At 28.4% G+C, this 21164-nt stretch overlaps 4 protein-coding genes across 4 annotated transcripts; 1 reads left to right on the top strand and 3 right to left on the bottom strand.

Moving 5' to 3' along the window:
• Positions 1-808: 808 nt before the first annotated feature.
• Positions 809-1426, bottom strand: GO595_006612 (leucine zipper transcription factor-like protein 1; the record flags this gene model as incomplete). Its single annotated transcript, XM_067919984.1, has 1 exon — positions 809-1426. The coding sequence occupies one exon, from the start codon at positions 1424-1426 to the stop codon at positions 809-811; it is 618 nt and encodes a 205-aa protein (XP_067773490.1).
• A 4024-nt stretch (positions 1427-5450) lies between these two features.
• Positions 5451-6188, bottom strand: GO595_006613 (phosphopantetheine adenylyltransferase-like; the record flags this gene model as incomplete). The annotated part of the gene is made up of 1 exon (XM_067919986.1): positions 5451-6188. The coding sequence occupies one exon, from the start codon at positions 6186-6188 to the stop codon at positions 5451-5453; it is 738 nt and encodes a 245-aa protein (XP_067773491.1).
• A 2015-nt stretch (positions 6189-8203) lies between these two features.
• GO595_006614 (Nop domain-containing protein) lies at positions 8204-9307 on the bottom strand (the record flags this gene model as incomplete). The annotated part of the gene is made up of 1 exon (XM_067919987.1): positions 8204-9307. The coding sequence occupies one exon, from the start codon at positions 9305-9307 to the stop codon at positions 8204-8206; it is 1104 nt and encodes a 367-aa protein (XP_067773492.1).
• A 4685-nt stretch (positions 9308-13992) lies between these two features.
• GO595_006615 (TerD family protein) lies at positions 13993-14439 on the top strand (the record flags this gene model as incomplete). Its single annotated transcript, XM_067919988.1, has 1 exon — positions 13993-14439. One exon carries the CDS (start codon positions 13993-13995, stop codon positions 14437-14439), a length of 447 nt encoding a protein of 148 aa, XP_067773493.1.
• Between the last annotated feature and the right edge of the window lie 6725 nt (positions 14440-21164).

The following is a 21164-nucleotide window of genomic DNA, read 5'->3' on the forward strand; positions in this document are numbered from 1 at the left end:
TTATATACGTTCATAGCAGAAATGCAAGCAATTACTTGCGGAGGAACTTTGAAAAAATCAACAGTTGGAATAAATGCGGAAGCAATTTTCTCAAGATTCATTTTGAAATCAGAATTTTCTTTTTCTCCACTAAAATTAACATGAGGATAAACATACTCTTTGAGGTAGAAAAATGGAAGGTCAACATCAGTTTCGTAATTAAGACATTCAAGAAAATCAAGTTCGCATTTTGTTACTAATTGTTCTTCTTCATCTGTGATTTTGTCTCTTGTTCCAATATCAAGAAGTTGAAAAATTTCTACAAGGTGAGGCTCACTGAAAATACCATTGGCTAAATATTCTTGACACCCACGAACAAATGAGATAAACAAATCTCGGATATCGCATCTTACTTCATTGTTCTTACAAGAAATTAAGAACGCAGTAATAACGAGAATATATGTATCATATATAACGTGATTTTCTGACAATATGTATTTTTGTAATAAAATAAATGCGCTAGAAATACAAGGGTCAACATCAAGTGAATAACTATATCTCATACGAAGCATAACAAGCCATGTTGCCTTGCAATGATCTCCATCCCAATTCATGAGTGCTGATGCAATTTGTTTCGAAAAGGAAATTTTCTATTGTTACATTAATTTCAATATAATTTGATCGCAATTAACGTTCCTTGAAAAAAATTGTTGGAATTTGATGAACAAAATTTTATTTATGAACTTAATAAGTCGTTGTTACCAATGACTTATTATTCGCCTGCATTTTAGTCGTTTTATTTTTTTTTTGAATTAATGAATTTCAAATTTTATAATCGCGCTTTTAGACCACGAATTTCAATTTCACGCTCTTTGATCATTTGCATTAGTTTTACATATTGTGGGAAATTGCTTAAATTATTTTGAATTTCTTCTTTTAAGCGTGCATTTTCTTCCTCAATCTGATCAGTAGAATCAGATATTGTTTTACTTGAATTCACTAATACATGAGTAGTTGGTTTGGATGCGTTTTCGGTCTTTGGAGCTGCTTCCATAACAGATTCTGGATCTTGAATCAATGATTGACAAAAATCATGAGCATCTTTGAGTCCTTTTTCTTCCTCAAGCTTGTGAACCAAAAGGTCAATTGAAATTCCTTTCTCCTTTGCTTGCAAAAAAGCATTTCTAATCAAAACAACAATAGTATCTCTTTGATGTTCAAGTTTCCTATCCATAATATTTTCTATAAAATCAGGTACATCGCCAAGAGCATCAATAATTTGACTTCCAGTGTATGTATCTTCTTGAGTAATCCTTGAGTCAAGAAGATCATTTAATTCATCTGTAACTTCGCTTTTAGTTGATTTTCTATTTGCCTTTTCGAATTTAAGAAACTCTATTAATTGCTTTAAATGTTCTTGATTAATTTTGGAAAATTCGGAATCCATTTTGTTTTTAACAGACTCTGTTCGCAATGGGAAATTGTAAACGTTATGGAAAGAAAGAAAAATCAAATCTCATTTGCTCATAAAAAACTTAAGAATTCCAATTATTTATACATTAAAAAGAACACAAAAATATTAAATTTAACAGATAATTTATTTATTAATTTCGATGGAATTGATTTTCCCGATACGTTGGAAGAGCTTATTCTAGATAAAAATCCAATAATATCATTCCGTAATTTTCCCGAGCTTCCTAAGCTTAAGAGCCTCTCATTAGTTAATACACCAATATCTAAACTTCAAAATTTTCGCACATTTGCATTAATCGTTACAGGTGAAACATTAAAATTTCTAAATGGCGAAGTTGTCACATCCAAAGATTTATTAAATGCTCGCGAATTTGGTTCAGGTGATACCAATGTATCCGATATCAGAAACCTTTTGATCAAAGGATTTATTCCCAAAAGTTCGAATATCAATCGCAAATCAATACAAACGCATTTACAGCAAGTCACAGAAGCTCAAAAAAATGATCCTCCATCTGTTCAAATCACACGATTTCTTCGATTTTTAGGTTATGACAACACAAACATTCGTTTTTATCTTCGCGAATACTTTTCACCTTATTTACGTACCAAATCTCACAATAAACCACCAAAAACCAAAAACAAATTAATGATTCAATACGAACGACAGCAAGAAATCATTGACACACTTGCAGTACAACTTCAATCTCTTTATTCCGGCGACGAGATAATGAGTGAATATGAACGAATGGTATCAATAGATGGAAAAGAACTTATTGAAAACGCGGAAATTCTTCGTAAAATGGAAACGAAAAATGAAACAAATGAAGAAGAAGAAGAAATTAATGAAAACGATTACTATGAAATGAGAAACGCATTGATGGAACTATTGGACATGGAAAGAGGCGCAAGCGATGTGGAAATTATCCAGAAATTAAACGAAATGAAAAATAAGAAAATTGATTCAGGTGAAGAAAATTATAATGGAGAAGAAGAAGAACTAAAAATGGAAAATTTTGCGTTCGAAACTGAATCAATTGATTTAGTTAGCAACGATTCAGAGAAAAATGAATCGATCGATTCAATTGATGAAAATATATTGGCAATAACAAATAATTTGGGTTATATATAAGAAAATTGCGCAAATGATTGTTGTTGTTAAATAATAAATGTTTGAGATAGTAAATATGTGTTTATGACTTTTTGGAGAAGAATTCTTCTTTTATGCATTAGAAGTGATGCAATTGGTAAGGATATGTTTGTCTAATTTTTGATCTTTTTATTTAATTATGTTAACTAATTAAATAATATATTTTATCTATAAAACTTTTTACTTGAAAAATAACTGTTTAAATTTTTTTGTTACTTTTTTTTATGAAAATTATGAAAAAAATGAAATATACCAAATTTATAATATAATGAGAATTATAAGAAAGCATTTGATGTTATAATCTTAAAATGAATGGAAATTTATACTTAGGTAATAAATAATCCAATAAAATGTGTACAATTGATATTTAAAGGCATAATAATCTATCCTTGAATAAGTTCCCATAACAAAGGTAAATGAGGCTATTTAAGAAAAATATTATCAATTAATTTAAATTAAAAAAAAATTAAACAAAAACAAAGAAAAAAATTTAAACAAAAACAAAAAAATTCTCAAAATTATGATATATAAAGTTTTACCATACATGACAATATGGATCTTATAAAATTTACATGAAAGTTCAAATTCTTAATATTGATGTTTTAATCATTCCATAAAAAAAATATTTTGTAAATAATACTTATTCTAAAAATGAAAATGAATTATTATATAGATTTTATTAACACATAAATTTATTTCCAGTTTATCTTATGTATATCCATTTCAGTGAATGGCAAATTGCAAAATGGACAATTTGATGTATTAATGCACTCTCCGCAAAATGTATGACCGCAATTAATGATAATTGTATCTCTTACACGCTTATTGCAAATTGAACAATATTTCAGTTGACTATGAAAATTATTCAATTTTTTAATTTCAGATATATTCGATTGTTTCTCTGATTTTAGCTCTTTAATTTTAGAACTCAACAATGAAATATTTTGTTTACATTCTGAATTTATCTTCTTTTGCTGTTCTAATCTTTCTTTTTCCCATATCCAACCAGCCGCCTTTTCATTAAAGGTCGATACGACTTTTTCAATTTGGCTTGGAAAAAGTTCAATGTCTGGGGCACCCGAAACGACGGTTAAGTTTTTATTTAATGTTTCAGAAACGTTTTTTTCGATTACTTCTTTAGATGTCATACATTTTTGTGCCAATGTTGATACAGATGCACGTAACTCATTTACTCGAGTCATGTTAGTTGAGTTAGAAACTCTTTTAAGTGAAAATTGCCTAATTTTTTCTTCGAGATCTTTTTGATATGATTCCAAAGATTCGATTTCTTTTTGTATTGACGTTTGATTTGTATGAAGAAGATTATGAACTTCTCTCATCAATTGTGTAATTTTATTAATGTCATCTGTTTTCGAAATTTCATTAAATTTTCGAAATGATGAATTAATAAAATTAACACTTTTAAATTTGTCCATAGGTTTAAAGTTATTTGAATTCTGTGCTAACTTTTCAAATAATTGTAATTTAGAAAGATCCATAGAAGTTGATTTATCTTCTTCAAGTAGTGAATATAATTCTTCGTTGCCAATTTGGGGTACAAAAAAAGAATTCTGTAGAATAAGACCGATAGATTTGAATTGATCGAAAAGCTCTGAAATTTGATGCTTGAGATCGAATAGGTTTGTTCGGATTATTGGGGTGAACTTTGAGATGAAGTCTTGGAAACTTCGATATTCCGGATTATCGCGGATTATATCATATGGAAGATTTGATATGTAATCTGACTTAAGGAGATTGGATTGTTTTTCTTCAATAAGCATATTATAAAGCTCTTGATATGTTTTATTAACATCTGATAAAGTTGTTTTAAGTTCTGACGTAATTGATTCTTGCTTCATGGAATATTGAAGATATGATAACGAATATGTGTCTGGTATGTAATCTCGTATTATTTCTTTATTTATGAAACTTAAATTCCTGGAAAACTTGATAAAATATTTCTGTTCAACCGGATCTGCAATGCAAACTTTGTCACCAAATTTATGAATCACATTTGGAAAGCTATTTTGGAATTGCTGAAATATATTTGAATTTTTTTGAATAATAATTTGATCAAATAAATTGTGCATTTCTTGAATTGCTTGTATAACGTTTGAATTGGGATTTATATTTGAAAAATATTGATTAAGAAAATTATAATATTGTTTTAACATCGAAGAAAAATAACTGTTTTCTTGTAACACAGGAAGAATATTTACATCAAGAAAAAAATCTAATTGCGAGTTGTTGCTTTTAATTGTGTCTTGGACTTTAATAAATGATGTTAATAAAAAAGATGATAAATTTTGTATATATGCTAGAAGCGATGCGGCTTCGGAATTATTTTGATATTCTTTACATTTTTGTTCTTCTAGCTCTTTTATTCTACTGTTGATTTCTTTGGAACAATTCTCTGTTTGATGGTCATCCATTTGCAATAACCGATTTAACCGTTTATCAAAAAAAAAAAAAAAAAACAAAGAAAATCATCTAGTAAATACAAATAGTTTTCTCATATCTCCCCTTTCTTTTGGCTGCCTTTGTAAGATAAAGTTAAATGAAATAAGAAAAACTTATTACCAATATTTTGTATCAAAATTAAAATTTTCATTTTTGTTTTGGATCATGGAGGCAATAAAGGGTATGTTATGAATACAAAGTTATCTCATACTATTAAGTTAAAGTTAAATTAACAAAATTGATGAATGTGTGGATTTAACGTGCTCCTATAGTCAGATTTTTCTCATTTCTTTTGTTTCCAAATTTGGAAATATTTTTTACGAATAACACCTTTTAAAACAACTCAAGACAAAAAAAGAAGGATATATTTATTTTAATTGAAAATAAAGAATTATTGTTCTTGCATATGTTCATTGATGTTTTCTCGAATCATGGTTGAACTTAATATTTGTCCACTTCGATTATTAATAAGGGGTATTACATAAAAAGGTATCGTTTGCAAATGGTTTTGCTCTCGAACTTTGTTTACATATGTACCACCGCTGTAAGTTTCTTGAGAGAGGATTAGCAATCCAACTTCGTCGCTAGTTCCTGCTGGTCCTGCTGCATCCTCAATCGCTCTGATATCAATAATTAAATTTTCATTTATCTTGTAAACCAAATCTAGAACATTAGAAGCTCTCTGGTGGAAAGGTTGGATAAGGTTGTTGAGTTTCTTTTTGGAAGTTTGATGGTTAATTCCAATAATAATTTTAGACTCAGCTAAAATACAAGATGCTGTAATAAGCAAACGATGACCATAGTGAATGTGATCAAATGTTCCGCCAAAACAAGTAACTTTTACTTGGTCTACATCATGAATTTCAAGACTAATTGTATCAAGTTCAAATTCATTTGGAAAATTAATGGATTCCTTTGTTCGTGGTATTATGGTAATATTTGATTCTGGGAAATTTTGAAATGCATAGTTATAGATATAAGCAATTGTTGGAATAAGTATTTTTGGGTGGCATTTTGTTGAGGCCAATTCTACATCCTTTGGCTCCTTGCTGCTTAAAATATTGTCCAATAATTTATTTTGGATTTGGATTTGCGTGTCTGATATGACTTGGAAAGGGATGGACTCCATCTGTATCGGTCAAAGCCGTTCAATTCAAAAAGAAAAAGTTCAATTTCCGCATTGAAAAATTTTTGTTGCGGCAAAATCTCATCCTTCCATCACTCAGCCATAAGTCGAAACACTAAAATCAAAAATTGCTTCCTGAAATAAAGGTAGCACAACATAAAAAATCTTATAATAATTTTTCTCTTTTTCATTTGATCTAATTAATACTTTTTTTTAATATATTATATAATACATCATCACTTTGCTAAACAAATTTCATATAAAAGATCATAAACGCATGTGTACAGATTTTATTTAAATGAATTTTAATGCAAAAACAATAAATCTTTGTTTGCAAATACTTACCTTCTTATGTTGGTTTAAAACATACAATAATTATTCATTTTTTTTTTAATAAATTTTATTTGAATGTAAAATATGTTTCATATCTGTTTTTACTATAAAAAAGATCAGTAAGGATTTGAAAAAATGAGGAATAAAATGCAGTTGCCATAGGGTTTATGGTTAATTTTTTGCTGAGAGTTTAAATTTTAATCTCAGAAATAAATCAATGTTTGTTGTTTTTGAAGATTTTGTCAGATTCATTCAAAAGTATTCAAAAAGTGCTAATAATATCGGTTTTGCAATCCGACAAATGACAGAAATTTGTTGGACGATGAAATTACTCACTGAAAAAATTTTTACCATACAGAAAATTTCTTGAAATTTAGAAATATTCAAGACAAATTGAAATTTTTCAAATGACAACCCACCAAATTGCACAATTCGGCGTAACAATTCAATGAGAAACCGAAAATCGCCAACAAACAGGAATTCATTCAACCATTTTATTGATACAAACAATCGGAATATTACATAAAACTATACAGGCGTATGAAGTTGGTTGAGCAAATTACTGATTTGATAGAAATCCAAAGGATCAAATTGCTGATCATTCCTTTTTTCTTCAATTGAAATCTGATTTTTCTTCACATCTTTCCTTTGCAAATATGAACTACTTTTTGTTATCATTCTTCCACAATAATAAAAGTCTTCTTCTGATTTTTCATTAAGTTTTAACGATTTAATTTTCCTTATAATAGAATTCCATCGATTTTTAACATTGTTAATTGATCTATTTTGGAAATATTTGGAAATTATTGTCCATTTTGGACCATATTCATTATATTTTTCAAATAATATTTGATCTTCATCCAATGTCCAAGGTGAACGATTAACGTTTGGCGATAAATAGAATTTCCACCTTTCTCTACATTGCCTAGGAGTCCTAGTTTTTATTTTAAATGAGATTAATTCCCAGTTTTTTGTTCCATACTGTTGGACAAGCTCAATCAGGCTTTGGTCTTCTTCATATGTAAATGTTTTTCTTTTTTTCTTTAGTTTTGGTTTTACTTGTTGCTTGTTACCATTGGTCTTCATTTGCAAAGTAAACTTTTTTTGAAAAACTTTCCCTCTTGAATTCGATTTTGAATTACAAACTGTTTGGATTTGTGTTGTATTCTGGATTTTCAAAATGCAAGTTCACTTAACCGTCCATAAGCACTGGCAAAAAAATAAAAAACTCTTTATCTTTCCATACTATATCTGCTAGAGAATTTTCACATAAATAATAATGGACTACTACATATTGTGAATAAATAGATGTTAAATTTTGATGTATATTCACGTGGTCTTTCGAAATTTGAGTTTCGAAAATCATTTTAACTCGTTTGATAAACGTTCCGTGCACTGAAAAAGTTTCGAAACCCATTCATCGTTCTGAGTTACCCAGAATGCACATCTTCCACACAGAAATTTTGACAAGTTACAATGAACCGATCAATTTTCAGTGAATTTACCCACATTGGCTTCCCAAAAAAATGACGAAAACTCTAATTTTAGGGATAAAATCAAGATTTGGACGACATTATACACTTTCACTAATTAATCAAATATAATTCACCAATTTAAACAATATCAACACGATTTATGGTAAAAATAAAAAATTTAGAATCGACATTAACATAACATTTATTAAATCATTTGTGCGCCTTATCCATTGCCTTTAACTTTTTATCTATTTTTTGTTGGAAAGCGCCGTCTACGTTTGCCTTTGTTTTCCTGAATGACTCCAACGCTGTTTTTCCGTACTGTACACCGATCTCATCGAATTGTCCTCCGATTCCGAATGCGACCTTTTGTCTGTTTGTTAGCTCCTCACCGATACCGAACTTCTTCTTGTTGGCTCTTTTCTGTCTTCCTCCGCGTGTTTTCTTGTTTTCCAATCCGGGCACAGGAAGCGGGCGAATATATTTCGGTGTCTTATTGTTCATCTTTTTGTCGAGGCGACTCGTAAGTTTCATTTTCACTTGTTCGCCATAAGAACCGTCAGCGTAATTTCCAGATGCATCGACGCGACTAACAAGTGCGACTTTATTACAGAGATCTCGGAATACAGAGTCTCGAAATTCGGGCGTTGTGTCTTGTACGACTTCGCATTTATATAAAATGCCTTGGTAATTGTTGGTGCTTCGACTTGAGAAACCTTGAAGCCCGACTTTTTTGGAGCCAAACATCTTTATGTCGCACGCAGGTGTACACGAGAGCTGGCGAAGACCTCCTGCATAAGAAATAAGGTGCGCAGCTTTCTCAGATCCAACTAATGCACAGAGATTGGGTGCAAAATGTGATGCAACAGTGGTGGAAATGTTTGATAACTCATTGCTGATTTCAGATGATACAATTTGGAGATCACATGCTGCAAAAAATGAGGGATTTGTGATTTCAGGACCGAGATTTGTGGTGAGGCCTAAACTCAAAGAAACAATTTGTTGTTGTGTGAGATAGTTACAAATTTCTGTTTCTTCAATTTTGTCGTGATTAGCTAAAAATTTGGCAACTCTGGCATAATTTTCAAAATCTGGTACGATAAGTTTAAGTTCAGGAAATCGAGATGAAAATGCAGAACATATAATTTGATGGAGTTTTTTCCTTTGCCTATAAAGCTGAGATACTTTCTGAATGGTTAAAATTGCTGTATCGATATCTGTTGTATTATCATTTTGATATTTCTGAATTATCGTTTTAAGGGATTCAAGATTCATTTCATTTTGTATTTGTTGTGTTTGCTGTTCGATTTCCATCCCAAATTAAGTTAATTGGTTGCTTAAACGGCCGAATTTGGGGTGTGCCAAATAAACCGTTTGTCAACGGTTTGAGTTGGCCGTCCTTTTTTGAAATGGCTAAGAGAAGCAATACATCTGCTCACAACAGAAGTCACCAATGGCACCGCAATGGTATCAAAAAGGCCAGGAATGTTCAACTTTGGTTCACAAAGGGAATGAACAGCAAATTCCTTCGTAATGTTAAGCGTGCCAAAGCTGGTTTAAACAAGAAGAAGGAAAACAAAGAGTGAATTTCTTGAGTGACATAAACATCCCTTTTTTAGCAATTTCTTTTTTTTTTAAGTAATATTTATACATTTTCATATCATTAATATTTTCAACATCTTTACGTGTCGCAAAAAATAAGGTATTGCTTCGCTATGGTTTATGTTTTTTATGGACAAAGAATGCCTTGGTTATTGGAAATGGAGGAACAAAAGTTGAAAAGTTTTTTCGTCCGTTAATTGCAAGTTCAGATTTGAGCAGTGAGCAAAATCTTTCACCTGTACCTCATTTAAATCCCAAACATTTGACATTGCCTCACTCAACCCTATCTAATCAAGATTTTAATTATCATCGTATTGGAAATGATACTGATCATAAAATTACAAGATCCAAATCTTCAATTAGAAGTCTTTTTCAAGCATACAATGGAATTCATCAGCTTTTAAAAGATCTTGAATTTTCTACTTCAATGTCATTGATTCCTGAGCAGACTGAATCAAAATTTGAACATATGTCTCCAATTCAACTTGAGTTACTCCTTAGAACCGCAATCAAAAAGATCATTAAAAAGTATAACAACTTACCTCAACAAATTGAATCTGACTTTCAAATCAAAGTTACAAATTATTGTGAAGAAGTTGCTCAAATTGACCAAAAGATCAAAGACATTCAACTTGAACGTAAGCAAGTTGAAGAAGCCAATCAAAAGTTATCACAAATAATAGAAACCGAACAAATATCCAAAAATAATATGTTATCCACCATAAATGAATTAGATTCTCAAATTAAAGAGCTTAGGCAACAACAGTTACATGAAACGGCACAACTCAATAGTCAAATTCAACAAGTTCAACAAAACATTCGAAAGATCAAAGCACAAACGACAATTAAACAACAAAAAAATGCGCAAAAAACGCGTGAAATCAATAAGCCGATTCCGAAAAAGTATATAAATATGTCCAAAGAAGATAAAGAACTTAAGAAAGAGATAAAAAATCTACAAATTCTTCTTGAAAAAGAACGAAGCGAACATAATTTTACCAAAGAAGAACTCACTTTCACTAACAATGAAGTTGAACAAGCCAAAGAAATAATAAACACATTAAAACATTGTCGTAGTAAACAAAACATTAATTCAACAAGAAACATTAATAAGGAATTACGAAATTATATTGAGAAACAAAGAAAAGATTTTGAAGCAGAACTAAATGCGCAAATAAAGAAAAACAAAGAGTTAGAAAAGCAAAAAGCGAATCTCGAAGAAGAAGAGACAAATTTACAGAACTATTTGCAAAGTGTTCTGAGAAAAATTAATGCTCAGTCGCAAAAGTTGCCAACATTGGCTTCTATACAATTGTATTACGAGAACGAAAGAAAAGAAGAAAATTCACATCGAAAAAGCCAAAAGGACACGCAAAAATTGTTAAACAATTATACAAAATGATTTGGCTAACAAGAAAAGTGGTAATTGCACTAGATAAAAAATTGTTGAATTATGAAAAATAAAGTATAAATATTATATTATGTGCTTGATAAGATTTATGATGAAAATCAGAATGAAAAACTAAACGCATTAATCAGCATATATTATTTTCATGTTTTCCCATAATATAATTTTTATTATATATGATAAATTTAGAAATTTGTAGAAAAGTAAATTTTTTTAATTTATTTTTATTATTATTTATATATGTAAATTTGTAGAAAAGTAAATGTTTAAAGTCAATTCTAGTAAATTTTTAATATCAATTATAGAAAATAATATATAAAATTCATTTGCAATAAATCAGTATTTTAATCAATGCATAAAATTTTTATTTGATATTTATTTTGATTTTCAATATAAATCTCAATTGATTCTCTTTTTTCTGACAATATTTTGATTATTTTGCATTAATGATCAATTAATGCATTCATTTTATTATCTAAAATCAAATTCAAATTTATTTTTTTGCATTCTTCGATACCAGAATGTAATGATCGAGTTATATAGGAAATTTCTAACTGATCAAAAGGGAAACAGAATTCTATTATGGCGTATTCAAGTACAAATTTTCTTATTTTTTCTAATATTTCATTAAATAAATCATCTTTATATATTCTTTTTACCTCTTCTTTCTTTTTATTGAATAAAACAATATCTCTTCGATCATATGCTTCAGATATATTATAAATTGAATTAAATAAAGGATGAGAAGAAAATCTTTGAATTTCTGGTATTAAAAAAATTACACTTATCGTGTGCCCACATAATCGATAAGGCAAAATATGATAATGCTTGAATATTTGGCTTTCCATTATTTTGAAATATAGTATATAATTACTTAAATTTCATAGCAGCTTCTTTAGGTTTTTTCTTTCAACAAAGTAATTCCTTCTTTTTTTAAAAGTTCACAAATATTCTCTTCAGAAGCTTTATTATGACACTTTTCTCCCATAGATATCATTGTTTTTTTCTTCTTTGAAGGTTTAAAACTCATGCCTACATTAGAAGCTGGAACTGTTACTCTTGCTCCACCATGTGGTGGTATTTGTTTTACTGAGTTTAAAAATTGTTCTGTCGATTTGATAACTCTTTCATCATTTCCAGCAATTCTTGAGGCAATTCCTTCAAATAAAGACATCGTACTGGTAAATGATATTTTGCATTTCTGTGTGTTGGTTTCTTCTGAATTATAAATCAAAAGAAGTTCTGGTATGTCAGCATTATTCATTAAATTAATATTGTTATTCTTGTGCTTATAATTTACATAAACATGGAATACCAAATTCTGTCAAATGATAATAGCTACAATTATCTATAATTTTGTTAGTTTTATCTATTTCTTTTGCATCAAATAGCATACAAACATCTTTTAATTGATTCATTTCTTCATTTATATTTTCAATTGCTATTGTTCCTAATGAATTCACTTCACATTTTTCTATAATAGTTTTACCAGTTTTTCTAACTTTTGCAAAATGATTTTCCTTTTGCATTTCCGCCCAAATATCAAAAGATTCAAGAACAAGCAGAAGTTCTAAAATTTTATGATACATTAATTCCTTTTTGTTATCAAATGGACCTTAAATAAAATTGGTGGTTTAGATACCAAGAAGCTTGAAATCTTTTAATTTTCCCGGACTACATGCATTAATATCATCAATTAATAATTTTTAATGTTGATTTGGCTCTTTCTCTAATTTTGCGTCAATAATTTCAATAAATTGTTATTCTGAAATTTTAGAATGAATGAAATCATCAAAAGAACTTAAAATCCACCTTGAGTTATTTTTATATTTTCTCTAATATGCCTCTAACAAAATACTATTTTTGCTTTGGTTATTTCATAGAATGCGTTTGCCTGACATCTGTATCTATCCATTACTCCAACACTTACGCTTTTGGTGTATTTTAATATATCTTCATAAATTGTTTTAAATGATTCTTCTGTTCGATCTGAAATGCATGAAAATCCTAATATTAATGGACTTTTAAATTCATCCACGATTAAGATGGGTACAATATGCATTTCCTGGAAATTTGTGTACGAGATATCATCCATTATCCATATATCTATTGATAACTTTTCGAGAGTTTCATCTAAAGAAATTTTGTTTCTTTCTTCTAATAAAGTTTTTCTACTAATGTTATAAAATTGAATTGGATTAATCATAACATTAAGTTTAATCCTCGTCATACCAGGACTTAATCCTATTTTTCGTAACCCAATAATTTCATCACGAGTTTCTTTCGATAATAATTTTAATTTTCCATAGATTCTTTCATCTAGGGTATGATTATGTAACCAAAGGCCCTTATGAAATTTAATATTTTTATTTGTTCCTTTTAATATTAAAATAAGATTCGCAACAATAATTACCCTTATAAAGGGAGCAAATCAAATGTAGTTTTCGTTTCCCGTTTCTGTTAATTGAACTTCGAACAATATAAGGACACCTGATTTTATCGATTAAAAAAAGTAGCTTTTAACGAGCTTATCGATTTTATATTGAGATTCAAACCGTGGGCCAGCCCTACTTTGATTCATGTTTGGATTTGGAATGGGAACAGGAGGCAATGGCATGCCTATGGGCATGAATGCAGGACCAACGTTAATGCAAAATATATTCATTAGAATGCAAAACATGCAACAAGAAAATATCTGAGAACTGTGCAAAGCACTGTCATAATGGACATGATGTTGTTTTTTATTGTAAGGAAGATACTTATGAATGTGATGTGATAACCAACAAAAATGCTCTCCTTTTGATCACGAGAAAAATGAATCACACGCTGTTCATGAAACAGAAGTTCCACCATGCTTAGAATTTGATTCACTTCACTTTCTCACTATTGAAGAAGCATGTAAAAGTCAGAAAAGTCCCAAGAACAATTAATATTAGCTTACAAAGAATGATCTTGATACACAGTTGTTGCATTTGAAAAAGACTTAAAGATGGTTGATTCTGTTTCGTTTAGGAAATCAAATGCGTTCAATGGTGCCCTTCATCATTGTGGTGATAATCAAGTTGGTAATAGTTCAACTGATAAAGATGCTGAAGTTATTAGAATTGAACTTGCACGAATTCCATCGAATGTTAGATCACATGCAATATCAATTACAGCATTCCGTGGTCTTCCATTCACTGCTGTGCGCAAAGCTTTGAAAATTACTGATTTTTCTGATAATTATGAAATATTATACTTGGATTTATCAGCAAAGGAAAATAAGACTGCACTTTTCTTTGCACTTCTATATTGTGGTGATGATGGAAAATGGAAATTAATTCCTACAACAAAATACTTTGATACTAAAACTCCTGAACAATCATTTGGATTTACAAGGAGTTGGATGCTTCAAGATAACTTCATTGAGAAGATGCATGTTTATTTAGCTAAATAAAGTTTTCGTTTCTGATTTTTGTTCTATTTTGTATAGATTATAAAAAACATAAATTTATATATAAATTAAATCTTATGGTTAGGAAAAATGAAGAATGTTTATATCAACTCTTGTTTCGATATTTTTTTCAATTTTTGGTGAAGATAATGATTTGGTGTCAGTCGGAAAATTTTATTAAGATCATTAAAAAAAAATTTTGTTTAATATAGTGCTATCATTTAATTTTTAAAATGTAAATGTTAAATCTGATAAAACCCATTGTTGTTTGCACCTTTTTCCCTAAGCAATTGCTTTATTTCTCTGAAGCCTAACTGTTGAGCAATTTCAATGTGAAGTGCTGTTTCAAATTATTAAAACATATTCCAAATTATTAAAACATATATCAAATTATTAAAACATATTTTAAATTATTAAAACATATTTTAAATTATTAAAATGAATAGTTTTTGCATTAATATCAATTCCTTTATCGAAAAGTAATTTTACAATTTCTATATTTCCTGATTCAACTGAATATGTTAAAATTGTATTTGGAATTTGTTGATTTTCTATTACACTTTTTATTATAAATGTATTTCCTTTTGACGCTATATTTTCTATGATTTCATTATTTATTTTCATTCCTTCTTTTTCTAAAAACGAGAAGATCTCATAATTATTGAATTATATACATTTTTTTCCAAGATAAATTAAATTTTCTTCACTTAAATTACATTTACCTTGGTTTTCGATATTGGAATCCAATTTCGTAAAAGAAAGGAATGAAGATGAATTTTGGAAAGAAAACATTGAAGATGAATTTTTTCTGTCATTGGAAATTTTTCCAATTTTATTTTCATAAAGATAACGAAAAATATCATTTCGATGAAATTCGATCGCTGTTTCATATGCGTTTTCAAATGATGAATTGTTTTGTTCACATAAATGAATAATTTCTAAGTTTCCACCTGCAATTGCATATTTAGATGTATTTTTGATATTCGAATTATTTAATAATAATATTTAAAACATTTAATCGAACCAAAAAATGCGCAATAATCAATTAATGAAACATTTTCAGTATTAATAAATGAACATCTTTCATAAAGTGATGGTTTAATTTTTTGATTAAAGTCAAACTCATTATGTGACGATATTTCTTGAAGCTTTTCTAAATCATCATTTCGAAGTACTTTCGCAATTTCTAATGGATTAACTCCTTCTTTTACATATAGCATATGAAGTTTCCAATCATCTTTTGATAATTCATTAAGTGCTAGACATTTGTTTATTAATTTAATTTTTGTTTCTTTTGTTTTAAATTTAGAAAAATATAATGTGTTTATGTTCTTTACTGAAGATGGTTCAAGTATTTCTTCTTCGATCTTTTCAAGAAGGAAATATGATTCTTGCTTTTTTATCCCAAGTAAATATTTACAAAATATTTGAACAAGATTCGCTTCAGTTTTACTTTTTGCTTTTAATGTAAATAAATATTTAATATATGTATTAGCATTATGAGTTTGAGAAACAAATGCTGAAAATATAAGGGTGGAAACAAGAGAGTTAAATGTATATGGTAGCTTATCAACAAATAAATTAATTGTTGCTTGAACTGATGTTTCGAAATTTTTTTCGTTGAGATTGAAGACAATGGATTCTAATGATTTCGAGAGTTCCATTAACGAAATTATGTTTCATGTAAAGTTTGACAATCTTAATATACTATTTCTTATAAAAAATAAGAAAGATGCACTTGAGTTTATTGTAAAATATTGGGATCAATCTCTGGAAGTTATGGCAAGATATGTTGTCGAGATCAAAAAATAAACGTGAAGTGACATGAAATTATGATAAACCATTCAATAATTAAATTAACGTGCATACTTCACTAAAATTTTCAGGTGTCTGGGGCATGATAATTTTGTGGTTGAGGTTATTTTCAAAATGAGAATGTTTGTTCGAATACAGCTTGTAAATTAATATCATAAATTTTTTTTAAGAGGAAAGATATCATGATCAAACACATCATAATATCAAAAACGAATTCATGCAATTAAATTTGTTTAAAAAAACTTTCGGTCGTTTTTCAATTAAATCAAAATGATGTTTTCAACAAAGCGGCTTTAATGATATTTCGGACTAACGTTTCAATGGGATTCCAACAAAACATTTATGAAGTTGCTTTATTCTGCGTGAAGAATCTCGAAAGTTCTTTTATTTATGTGATGAAGCAGTCGTTTAAATCGCTGTCAAAATTAATTCAATACACGAACGAAATTCAAAACGTTATTCAGATCGTCATTCAAAATATTGTGGAATATTTGAATGACGATAGGTCAAAGAAGGAGTCTTATGAAAAAGTGACAGATAATGCTGTAGTTGCTTTAACCTATTCGTTTATTAAATACCCAAATTACCAACAAAATGATTTGCTTCATTTATGGTTGGTGAACTTACCAGTATATAATGGTGATGGAAAAATGGTTCATAAGGTTTTTGCGGATCTTTTGAAATCAAATATGATGTTTTTTCTTGCACGATGAAAACGTAGAATCAACAATAGAAATAATTGCGACATTATGTAGAAGTACTTGGATTAATGAAGAAACAAGAAATTGTTTTTGGGAATTTTGCAAATTTGTGTTTGGTCATGAACCAAAATTAGAGAGTGTATACAAGGCTGCAGATAGCCTTAGTGATGCGCGCAAAAATCGTCTCTTTGATTTCTTGAAAACCTATAAATCTATGTAATTAAATAGATATTTAAAACAAAAACAATATTAGCAAAGAAAAAATAAATAATTTTGTTGCAACACTAATTTCCAAGATTGATAAATAGCTCGATCCTCATTAACCAAAAATACGTATGTCGAACTCACCATTGGCAAATTATAACAGTGATATTCAACAGAAACAGGGTATATAAAATTTATATCATTGATTTTTTTTTCTTAACCCACACAAAGCTTATATTAATAATTTTTAAAAAGATTTAAGTAATACTTCCCTTTAATTATGTTTTAGAGAACTCTTCATTTTATTTTAAAGGTTTCATTACATCAATTTGATGATATTATTTACTGTTGTTGTCTTTTTCTTCTTTGATATCTAAAAATATTATGAATGATTATTAAAATAAAATTAAGAATAACAAAGAAATAATACTTGCACCAAAAGCAAGTGTAACAGTTTTTGAACCAGATCTTAATGGAAATGAATTTGATGTAATATTTGAGTTCGTGATTGAATTAGAATATATATTAGAATTCGTGATTGAATTAGAATATATATTTGAATTCGTATATGATACAGAAGATGTATTTGCTGTTGTAAACACATTCGATTGTGTAAAAGAGTTTGATTGTGTAAATGTATGTGTTGGCCATGGATTGCAATTTTCGATTGTTGTTCCTTTTGATACATTAAATTTCCCAAATTTTGTTGAATTATATGAATCCAATGTCATCACACATTTGACAGGACAATTATCAAATGCATTATCAATAACTTTAGGTTCTGAGTGGCCATAATAATAAAGACAAGTTAGAGATTTACAATTGTAAAATGCATATTCCTCAATTAAAACCACATTTTCACCTATAATAACAACTGATAAATTAAAACAACTATCAAAAGTAGATGCATTGATAATAGTTAATGAACTTGGTAATTCGATATTTTTAAGAGAAAAACAATATTGAAATGCTCCATAACCAATTTCCGTTAATTTATTTCCAAAAATTACATTTGATAATTTAGTGCATTGCAAGAAACAAAGGAATTTAATTGTAGAAAGTGAATTTGGTAATTTAATTCTTTCAAGCGAAAAACAATAAGCAAATGAAGAATCCCAAATTTCGGTCAATTTTTCATTAAAAACAACCTCTGATAAATCATTGCAAGAATGAAATGCAGAATTATTAATTATAGTTAAATTTTCTCCCAAAATAATGCGTGAAAGTTTATCACAATAAGAAAATGCAAACGAACCAATAATAGTTACAGAATTTGATAAATTAATACTTTTTAGTGATGAACATTGATAAAATGATTTCCGACTGATTTCAATTAAATTTTCATTAAAAATAACTTTGGATAATTTAGTACAACTATAAAATCCACTCTCTGAAATTGTGGTAACATTTTCACCAAAAGTAACATTTGATAAATTTTTGCAACTATCAAATGCTTGATTGCCAATCACAGTTACTGAGTTACCAATTTTAACAGATGCTAGATTACTCCAATCTTTAAATGCATAATTTGGTATTTTCGTAATTTCACCCTCTATAATTAAAAATAAAGTTTCTTCTTCATATTTTTTTGCACTTTCAAAATCTTCTTGTGTTTTTAATGTAAGTGTTTTTGTTTTATTATCAAATATTTCAAATGCTTGAATTGTAAAAATATAAAACATAAAAGAAATCATTCTCATTAGTATGAAAATAAAATAACAATGGTCATTACTTGTGTATGAAAAAAAACGAGACACAAAACTAAATTAAATATTACAAGACATTGTCTAAATATTAGTTTTTGAAGACCTTATTGCACATATGTGAACGAAAGCCACTTTTACACAACCCAATCGACAAAAAGTTATTATTATTTTATATATAATGTGTCCTATTCTCTAAACGGTCGTTTGAAATTAGATCAAACAAATTTATCTCTTAATCTTATTCTCATAATTCGATATAAGTATTTGACAGAGATTAAGAATAATAGCAAAGGATATTTTTAAATCTTTATATAACAAAAACTCTTATATAGAGATTTGACACTTAAAATTAAAAAATATATATCTTCCTATAAAATTGGTTTATAAACAAATTTTTTGTGTTTTATATATTATTTATTTCCAATATATATTATTTAAATCGAATGTTTAGCAAAATTAACAATGTAATGGATTTGTAAATAAGAATTTGTAAAAATAGATCAAAAAAAAAAGAATAATGTTAATATAAATCGTTTGTTAGTAAATATTATTAATGGTTATTCTATTGATGATTATGCTTTGAAAAATCATACTCATAATATTATTAATAATGATTTAACTATTAATGGTAGTCTTGTAACAAATCGTATTAACGGATATTATATAAAATGCGGCAAAACGATAAAAATGTATAATTTTCTCATATATCTCTCGTTACATATATAATTAGTGGCCAGTCTCCATGCGCTCCCAAAGCAAATCGAAAATATGTTTTATTGACAAATTTAGAATAATTTTTTTTTCAAAATTATATTATCAGATATCAGATATATAAAAACTTGAAAAAGCCAAAATTTATTATTAATAAAAAGACCCTCTTTCACAGCATATTGTTTTCAACACATTCATGGATGAAAATAAAATCAAAAATGTTTATTGAAGTCAAATTTGGTAAATTGACCAAGATTCACTTATTGTATCAGGGCTATTGTGTTCTCAAGCATTGCATTGAGAAGAATTTTCATATGTTTCGAAATTGTTTTGTTTCATCCATCCTGATGAGTTATGGGATGACATGTGGTATGAAATGTCACCAATCTGTGTTATTTGAACCAAGTTAGTCGTTGCTTTAGCTATACGAAACAATGAAAGCTTGGTGCCTGCAAATATAACTGAGGCCATCACAGAGATCATAGTTTTTTCTGAATCAAGAACAATGATATTAACAGCATCTGATTAAATATCTGCCCATGTCTTTATGGAATAAGGCAGTATATGCCATGGCGTTTCATCACCGTTTATGATTCGATCAGCTGGTTTAGTTTCGATCAGGTTTCTCACGGTTTTCATCCAAACATCAAATGAAAATTTCTGCTGCTACCCCTGTTACGTTTTTTAAGATCAGATACAAAGTTTGGACTGAACATCACATCTGGGATGCAAGATTAATAAAGTCTTGATTTCGTAATAGTATATCTTGTTGAATAAAATTCGTCTTGATAAAATCTTAAATTGATTTTTCTTCATAATCCGTGAAGACTTTATGATAAGCTGTATGAACAGACACAACATATGGTATCCATTCCTTATCCATTTCCCAATTGTGATACCATCCACAGATTCAGGAATGTTATACTGTTTTGATAATCGAAGAATTGTTCCTCTGGTTTTGTTGGGAAAATGTTCAAAAATCTTACTACATAATTCTTTGTGCCTATAATAATCCCTGTGTAGAGACTTGGAAAATAGAATCTTTTGGGGTTTCAACTTGACGCTGAAGATTTTCTAAATCGATATAATGTATTCAAATTTTTACCATAGAACTCGCGAATTGCTAGCATTAATATTAATTCCTTCTTAGGACCTAGGGTAAAAGTTCGAAATTAAATATTTCCTTCCAATAGATAAAAAATGGGATTAGAGATAATAGTAATTAGACTATGAATAGTCAAGAAAATCTGTAAAAAAACTCAAAAAGTGTATTTATGGTCATGCTCATCGAAGAATATTCATTGTATACATGATTGTAACTTTATTAAGCCATTTATAAAGATCCTTGAAAAATATTCATATTCAAGTACCAAAAGTATCTCAATAAAATGTAATGTAACACACCATCAAATAATATTAAAAGTTTTTAAAGATGATATATTTTTCAGAAAACATGTTCGAAAGCGGATCCCATATGAATTAACGGTTAAAATTGGAAATCTCTTTAGGCTTAATGAAAATCAATTCTATTTTTGTATGATTATTTCTAGACTCATACATAAGTGCTGTTATAAACAATTTAAATAATTTT

The sequence above is a fragment of the Histomonas meleagridis genome (genome assembly GCF_020186115.1).
Source record: "Histomonas meleagridis strain 2922-C6/04-10x chromosome Unknown contig_44, whole genome shotgun sequence".
Taxonomy (NCBI): domain Eukaryota; phylum Parabasalia; order Tritrichomonadida; family Dientamoebidae; genus Histomonas; species Histomonas meleagridis.